Consider the following 9,147-nt stretch of genomic DNA (forward strand, 5'->3'; position numbering starts at 1 on the left):
ATAACTTTTCTTTTTCTTATGATAGGAACCAAAATTACGAAAACTACCATTGTTATGTTAATTGCAGAAGCCCCAAGAAATACACCACGTCCCAAACAGTACAAAAATATCATGGCATATACTCCTATAGACAAATGAACGAAGACCGAATGGGTATAAATAGGTCATATTTTGTAGCCAAAATACTACTACTCAGCAAGTACGATGGAAGTTGAAACCTCTGTGTTTCTATACTGCTAGATTCCATTGACATTTTATCCTTAAGAGCTGCTGCAGAGGAGATCTCCTGTCAACTAGCATGAGGGCCTCCAAGTTATTTTCTTGAAGCATCTTATTCATCAGCATTTTTGTTTCTCAACAAATAACACACTGCTGAATTACTCTGCAGCAGCTCGAGTACAACTTGTTGCTGATCAGCCAATTAAATATATAAAAGGAACCTATACCTAGTGAAATAAGTTTACAAGGTAAAAATTCAAAAGAATAAATATAAAAGAAAAGTCTGCAGCCTACACAACACGAACATCGATGGAAATAGAATTTGAGTCGCTTTTTGCACTATCAAGTTGGAAGATGCAAACATCTCCTACATTTAGCTTGTTGCTTGAAAAGAAATCATGCCAGCCTCTTGTAATACAAGCATACAAAGTCTTCCCACCATTGCAAATTCTAAGACTCACCGGACATGATTTACCCGATGGACCTGTCAACATTATGGTCGTATTCTGAAAGAGTGCATTCGACTGACAAAATTCTGTGGGTATATGCTGTCATAAGATCACATTAATGAAATTTAGGGATAGATCATATTGGATATGTTTAGACTATTAAAAAAAAAAACATTGTTTGTGCTGTCAGAGGTTTGGATAAAAAAGAAAAGAAGAGTTAAAAACTCACCATATAAGGAGAACGTTTTCTGACGTTATATTCCTTTATTCTAGCCATAAACTCAGAACTTCCTTTCATGCATTGATAGTGAGGTTGATCTCCTTCAAGTTTCCTTTTCTCTGCAAAAGTAAGAAATAGAGCATCAAACCAAAAAAAATGTCCATAGGACCACTCCTCTAGGTTACCCTCCATTCCATTTTACTGAAATACTCATCATAAACACAGCGTTAACAATGTTACTAACGGTGAAACTTTTCTTATTCCATATCAATGTATTGATTCCCATAGTAGTACTAGAACAATCATACCAAGTTAAAGCATACTTAACAACACTATAGCTGAAAGATTAGTAATCATTGCTAAGCAAAACAAATCAGGACATCAGTAGAGATGTTTGTCAACAACATATTTCCTCCAGTACAACTACAAGCATGTTTTCCATAACTGATATGTCCCTAAATTAGACAATATGTCTGTTCATAACACAATAACAACAACATACCCACACATCAAGGGGTGACTGGGGAACTCGAAACCAAAATAAACTACAAAATAAAAAAAGTGACCAAAATAGGCCATCTATTTTAAAAGTTTCCAAAATAGGCTAAATGTAATAAATTATTACGTTTTCCACTTTTTTCTTAACGATCAACACGGTTTGCAAAACGTAATAATTTATTACGTTTTCCACAAAAAAAAAAAAAAAAAAAAACAGTGTACTATCACATCTTCTTTATGTCAAATCATGTAGTTTGTAATAATTTATTACGTTTTATGAACAGTGTTTGTAAAACGTAATAATTTATTACAAACTACAACCAGTGTTTGTAAGTTGTAATATATTATTACAACTTACACCTTTACACCTACCTACATCACATCACTTTTACTTTTTTCACTTTTAAATTTAACCCACCCCACGTATAACCCTCCACCCCACCCCACGTAGAATCCTCCCACCCCACCCCACGTAGAACCCCTCCACCCCACGTATTAATACTTTTACAAATTAGAACCTTGTTATTACAATTCAAAAATTGTACGTAACAATTAATTACGTTTTTAGTCCAACAAAAATTTAAAAAAAGTTATTGCTTTGTTTTGTTAATTCAAGTACTACCTAAACTCACTTTTTTTACTTTTTTTCATAAATAATATTAAAAAGTTACTTTTTATAAATAAAAAAGTATTTAATTAAAAAATTTATTTTACAAAAATGTAGTGAAAAATTACATTCTTTTCTAAATTTGTCAGTTGAATGTATAATTATTAATGTGACCACTCATACACAAGGACTGAATAATTAAAAATGCCGTAGTTGAAAGTTTTTTAAATTTTTTTGATATAAAAACGTGATTAATAGTCACACAAGGACTAAGTATTTGTAAAATGAAATTTTTAATTAAGCATTTTTTTATTTATAAAAAGTAATTTTTTAATACTATTTATGAAAAAAAATCAAAAAAGCGGGTTAGGTAGTACTTGAATTAACAAAATGAAGCAATAACTTTTTTTAAATTTTTTTGGACTAAAAACGTAATTAATAATTACAATTTTTGAATTGTAATAACAAGTTTCTAATTTGTAAAAGAAGTATTAACACGTGGGGTAGAAGGGTTCTACGTGGGGTGGGGTGGGAGGGTTATACGTGGAAAAAGTAAAGGTGATATGATTTGACATAAAGAAGATGTGATAGCACACTGCTTTTTGTTTTATATTTTTTGTGAAAAACGTAATAAATTATTACGTTTTACAAACCGTGTTGACCGTTAGTTGACCGTTAAGAAAAAAGTGAAAAACGTAATAATTTATTACATTTAGCTTATTTTGGTAACTTTTTAAATAGGTGGCCTATTTTGGTCACTTTTTTTATTTTGTGGCTTATTTTAGTTCCGAGTTCTGACTGGGGAGGGTAAGTGTATGCAGTCCATACCACTGTCTTAGAAGGGAGATAGAGAGGTTGTTTCCGATATACCCGGCTCAAGATAAACAATCTAGACAAGAAATAGTAAAAGATTTAACTGTCAATTTTATTTGTAAAAATATGTGTTATGTCTGTCCAGATTTGGATAAGTAGATTAAACTTTAGGGAAGCGAAGCAAAAGAATCCGCATTACTATAATCCAAAAGAATAGGGTTTCTTTTAAGGAAAGGTGTTGACTGTTCGTCAGCTTGAGCATAGGCAGGTTTATAACAGAGAACAGATTTAAAATACTAGAAGTGAATCAATATGACTAGGTAGTAGGTAGTCATTCTATCTGTTTTATACAGAATATAGGAAAATAAACAATCTAAGGTAATTACCTATTCCACACTGAGCAGATTTCACATTTTTCCCTTGGGAAGGTACTTGTTCGGCATTTTCCAACATCAACAACTTTTTATCACAGCCAGTTGAATCAAGAAGGGTAACACTGAAATTCATATTACCCAAGTGCTCAAACACAGCAAAATCTCCAATTCTTAGGTTATGATTTTGCACAAATTCTTCCCAACCTTTATCAAACCAGATAATACCCTTCTTGGATCGACCAATTTCAACACTCCATGTATCCTTGCCCTTTGTTATACTCCCCTTTTCTGATTTATCCCCTTTTAGCTCCAGACAAAAAGCTAATGGAATTGTCTGCAATACCAGGTGAATTGAACCAAAAAGAGAATAAATTGAACCCACCTTTTGTTAAAAATAAATAAATTTAAAAAAAAATCGTACTATCAAAAACACCATTAATTGGAAGACATGCAATTCTGGCAGTTCCTCGTTCATTCATATACAAGGAAATCTTACAAGTTTAGAGTGGAAACCAGGCACCATGACCTTGAAGAAACGCCTGCTAATCGGACAAGAAGATGACATTGTTAAAGAATAACTCCGAATTCGTCGGCGAGTTTCTGAGTAATCGCAATCGCTGTAGAGGTGGAATATAGTTTGTTTTCTATTATCACAGATTTGCACAAGGGTTCCGTCGAATTTTTTTGTGAAATAAAATCACTTTCGCTCTCTCCCCTTTCTTGCTTTCCACAAGACTTCTACAGTACTGCTTGTGCTTTAAATAGGGAACCCCAATTTGGGTTTATACTTTCCCGAGAGTTTATTACTCCGTATTACAAATATTTCTTGATCCTTCATGTTTTTATTTATACTGGTAAATGACATGGTATAGCGTGAATAATGGGTGGCTTTAGATTTATTTTTTTTTAGGGTAAATGACATGATATAGCTAGGGTGGCTTTAGATTTTTTATTTCAATAATAAAAAATTTTAAAGACTGCCCTTTCTTTATTTTTATAATTTTGCTCCTCTATACCTTAATGGGTCGTTTGGTTTGAAAACAAGTTATACCGGAATTAGTTATGATGGGATAAATTATGCTGGGATTAATTGTGGTGGGATAAGTTATGCTGGTATTATTTTTTCAGTGGTTGTTTGGTTTGTGGTACTAAAAATAATATATAGTGCATTATTTGTAAAAAAATATTGTTTGTTTACAAAAATAACCCTCACTTTAGTTAATTATTTTTATATTTGTATTTATATAGTTTGTTTTTGTATTTATATGGTTTTTTTTTCCATCAAATTAGAAATTCATATGTCTCTTTTACATAGCTAGAATATGTCTCTTTTACATAGCTAGAAATTCATATGTCTCTTTTCCCATCAATATATTGTTTGTATTTATATTTTTTTTTCTTTTTCCCATCCGTAACTATGGTCATTGGTTCTCATCGCCTATCTCAGCTGGTGTGTTACATCCATGATTCAGTATATCAATTTAGTAAATATCAAGAGCCTAGCAGCAGCAAGCAGAAGCGGCATTTAAAGTGTGAAGACCTTTAGAAAAGTGATTTGAACTTTTTGTCCTTCATTAAAAGATTGTCCTTTAGATAAAAGCGTCTTTTTACTATTTACCTAATAATATTTAATTAATTTTAGGACATAAAATCGAATTCTCTCCCCCCCCACCCCCTCCATTTGTAGGGGGGTGTGTGCGGATTTAATAGGTATAATAGATTTAGTAGGTTTGTAGTGAATCTATTTTTATTTGTGCGTGGATATTTTGTTTCAATATCTTTTAATAATTTACTTTTTTCGTAAGATATATTCATTAATTATTTTATCCTGTAGTAATTGCAGAGCTACAAATTCTTGTATAATAATTTATCCTATCTGTGCTATAATGTATATCTAATTCTAGATTTTCAATGTTATTTATTATCTTGTGTTGTTCTTCTCGTAGTGAGTTTTTTAAATTATATAAACTATCACATGTACTTTTATCTAAATTTTCTAAGGTTTTTTCTATCCATATTAATTTTTCTTTTAGGTCTTCCATTATTTTCCTAATTTGGTTTCTATAATTAATTTCATTATTTAGATTTTCTTGATTTTCTCTAGTTTGTCTAATATATTCTAACATTTTTTAATCTGAATAATATCTTTCTGGGTAAATTTCTTCGTATAACTGTTCTAGACAATTTGTAGTTTCAATTTCATAGTTTACTATTTCTTCTAATATTTTTTTCTTAATATCTATAATTTCTATGTTTTTAAGTATATATAATATTAAAACTTTAAGATAATCTTAATGATCTATTTTTAAAATTGGTTTTATTATAATATTTTGTAGTTGTTTGTTTTAGCCTTAGTAGTTTTTGCATTTTTTTATTAAGAAATTTTATATCTTTATTTTTCATGTATTTATTTGTATTTATTTTTATCTGTTTTTCTAGTAACTGCATACTTTTTTTTTTATTTTTTCCTAAAGATTTTATGTAACTTATCATCGTAAATATTTGTAAGAGTAGTTAGGTAGATATGGTATATAACTTACTCTGGTCATGTAATATTCACCAAAAGCTTTTTCTAATATGATTTTTCTTATATCTGCTACTTTTATATTTCTAAGTGCATACAAAATAAGTATTTTGAATTTATCTACCATTACATCAGATATATTATCATTCATTTTCATAAAATTGCTTTTTTCAAAATATTCCCTTCAACCATGTACATAAAATATAGTCATCTTAGCTTACTATATACTAGATTATTCTTAAATAACATGTTCTTCCGTCACTATTAACACGGTAGTTTGGATACTTTTTCCCTTAAACAGCGCCTCTACTCTGGTTACTCCCCACCACGGCTTCTTGCCTCATTGGTTTCACCTTTAGGATGGCATAGTCCTTAGGGATTTTTCTCCGTTTCCTCTTTGTTAATAAACTTCTTAACATATTATTCTTCGAATAATTCTACTATAAAGTAACTAATATGAATTTATTTTATCATATCATGATTGTTGGGAATTATGAAATTAGCTATTCATAATCATAAATAGATATACCTGTTCGGGTAGCTTTGATATTTCTGAGTTTTGTTGCTCCATAACTTTTTCCATTGAAATATGTTTATCTAATTAACTGAGTATATTTTTTTTTTTTGTGGATTGGAGAGAGTAAAGTGCTTCAACGCATGAAGGCTTGCCTTTTGCAATGCCTTCTGCCTCTGTATTTATAGAAAGAAAGGCAATCAATCAAAACAACTTTACACGTTTTCTAAAAACTAAAAACTTAAAGCTAAAAAGTCAACATAAATGGCCTATGGCCTATCCTACTTTCACCTACCTAAAGAAAAGTCCTAAATGTGTAAGAAAAGTTTTAAAAGTTACATAAATGCTTGTCGTAAGAAAATTTATACAATAGGTCCAAATATCTTCCGTTGATTTGTTGTCGTATCTGCTCCATTATTGCTCTGTATCTGCTCTATTATTGCTCTGTATCTACTTTATTGCTCTGTATCTGCTCTATTATTGCTCTGTATCTGCTCTATTATTGCTTTTTTATTTTATCTTTCCAGCTGGCATTTTGTCTTCTTTATTCTAGATGTACCTCTGGAATAATATTATCTTCTCCATTGCACCTCGAACATTGGTGGTCTGGATATTTATGTCCAATTATTTTACAGTATCTTGTTAACAGTCCATCTGAAATAAATCCTTTTTTTATCGCTCTTGCGGTAGATTATTTTTCTGGGTTAAGTAGCGTCATTATCCATTGTCTTACGTCTTCCATATCTGCTTGTCGTAGCTCTTTTGAATTTGAATATATCATTTGATGATCTCTTGAATAGTAGCTCCATATTGGGTTTCCGTTCATGAAATTATTTGCTAGTTCTTGAATGATCGTAGCTAGTCCAATAAGTCTTTTATTTGCATAAAAATCTGGTATCTCGATCCTAGGTATCTCCGGTTGTTGCGAAATATCTTCCGGTATAATCATATCTCTTGTTAGTCCTATCTTTACAACTTGTATAACTGGTTTTATTTCGTCAAATAATATCTCTGCTGGTGCAGTATAACACTTTATATAAAATAAATTTCCTTTTGTTATTCTTTTATAGGTAGTGAATATCTTGTATAATTCCTCCATAGCTGTTAGCTCTTCTCCGTTGTGGGTATATATGGTATTTAGTAGTCCATAGTCAAAACAGGTTTTAACTAGGCTTGGGTTAGTTTTGGGTAGTGCGATCAATTTATTGTATCCTTGTAGTTTTTGGGTTATATAATTGGTATTTGGTTCTTTGATGTCTGTAGCTCTGGGGTTATGGTTTAGAAAGGTTTGTACTCTGTATATATTTTCTATGTATTTTTGGGCGGTGTAGTTGTATACTTTTTTGTCTTGGTTTAGGCTATCTAGGTATGTTATGTGTTAACTTGTGGGGGTATGAATAAATGGTCTTTTTGTGTTTTTTGGGTAAATGGTTTTTCAAATATTTTGTTCATATTTGCATTCTGGTATCTTGGTCTATTAACTCCTTTGCTTGTACCTGCAGAAGTAGATTGATAAATGTTATGGGTTTTATGGAGTGTCTCAACGTCTCCTTCTAGCTCTGGATTTTTAATGTCTTCCGATCGACATAGCTCTGCACACTGCTGAGTTAGCTGATTTGTAGCTATAGACTTCAGTTTATCTTCATTAGTCTTTAACTTTTCTATCTCATTACCCATATTGTCCACTTTCATTGAAAGCGTAGTTAGGGTGTTAAGTATTTTTTCTAGAGTATCTTCCTCTACTATTTCAGTCTGTGTAGCTTTGTCTTGATATGTAATCTGCAATAACATTTTTGTTAGTACTGATCACTTCAATTGTAAATGTGAAATTTAATATATTTAAAACTAGTCTTCGAATCTCTTTTGTTGTAACTGAATTTTGTATTTTCTTTGTTAGCCACCAGCGTACCTGTGTATTATCTGTTCTTACAATAAATTTGTTATATACAATATATGGCTCAAATGCTAATAAACATTTATATAATAAACATAATTCTTTCCTATTTATTTTCCATTTTATTTCTGTCTCGTTGAACGTACCTGAGTAGTATCTACAATGATGTTCTATTTTTTCTGCTTCATATCGATATTTAAGTACTCCTCCGTAACTATATTCACTTGCATCTGCTTCTACTATATATATAAATTTTCTATTTTCATCTGGAAATTGCAATTTTGGTAATTCTCTACAAAGTAATTTTATTTTTTGGACTTGTTTTTTATCTTTTTCATCATAATTATATTCTATATCCTTTTTTAATTTTTTCTGCAGTGGTTTTAAGGTTTCTGCTAATTTTGGAATATATTCTCTTACTTGGTTTACTAATCCTAAAAATGATTGTAATTTCTTTTTTGTATCTAATTCTTCTTTCGAATTTATTATTTTTTGTACTATATGTTGTTGCATTTTTACTCCACTTTTATCTATTTGTATTCCTAAAAATTCTATCTGGTTTTTCATAATTTCAGCTTTTTTTTTGCTTAGACTTATTCTTGATTTTTCTATTATATCTGTGAACTGTTCTAATAATTTTAAATGTTCTTCTTTGGTTTTGGTGTATAATAATATATCATCTATGTATACTATACAATTAGATAATTGTTTAAAATAATTATCCATAAAATGTTGATATCTACCTGGTGCATTTTTATATCCAAATAGTAACACGTTCCATTCATAAAATCCTTGTGGTACCGTAAATGCGGTTAATTCTTTAGATTCTTCTTCTAGTTTTAGGTGGTAAAATCCTGATTTACAGTCAAATTTGCTAAAATAATTATATCCTTGGATTTGTCTTATTTTTAATATCTTATTTGGTATCGGATAATTATATGTTATAGTTTTTGCATTTAAATTTCTATAGTCAATAACCATCCTACTTTTTCCTCTTTTTTGTTCACTATGTTTATTTACTATAAATGCTGGACT

The 9,147-nt window shown here is 30.3% G+C and overlaps 1 protein-coding gene across 1 annotated transcript; it reads right to left on the bottom strand.

The window, feature by feature from the left end:
• On the bottom strand, window positions 1-4,054 carry LOC107854636 (B3 domain-containing protein REM9). Its single transcript, XM_016699666.2, has 4 exons — window positions 3,677-4,054; window positions 3,193-3,514; window positions 898-1,007; window positions 1-767 (listed from the first exon to the last, which is right to left on the bottom strand). The coding sequence occupies exons 1-4, from the start codon at window positions 3,743-3,745 to the stop codon at window positions 510-512; spliced, it is 759 nt and encodes a 252-aa protein (XP_016555152.1). The 5' UTR covers window positions 3,746-4,054; the 3' UTR covers window positions 1-509.
• Between the last annotated feature and the right edge of the window lie 5,093 nt (window positions 4,055-9,147).

The sequence above is a fragment of the Capsicum annuum genome, chromosome 7, assembly GCF_002878395.1.
Source record: "Capsicum annuum cultivar UCD-10X-F1 chromosome 7, UCD10Xv1.1, whole genome shotgun sequence".
NCBI classification, from domain to species: domain Eukaryota; kingdom Viridiplantae; phylum Streptophyta; class Magnoliopsida; order Solanales; family Solanaceae; genus Capsicum; species Capsicum annuum.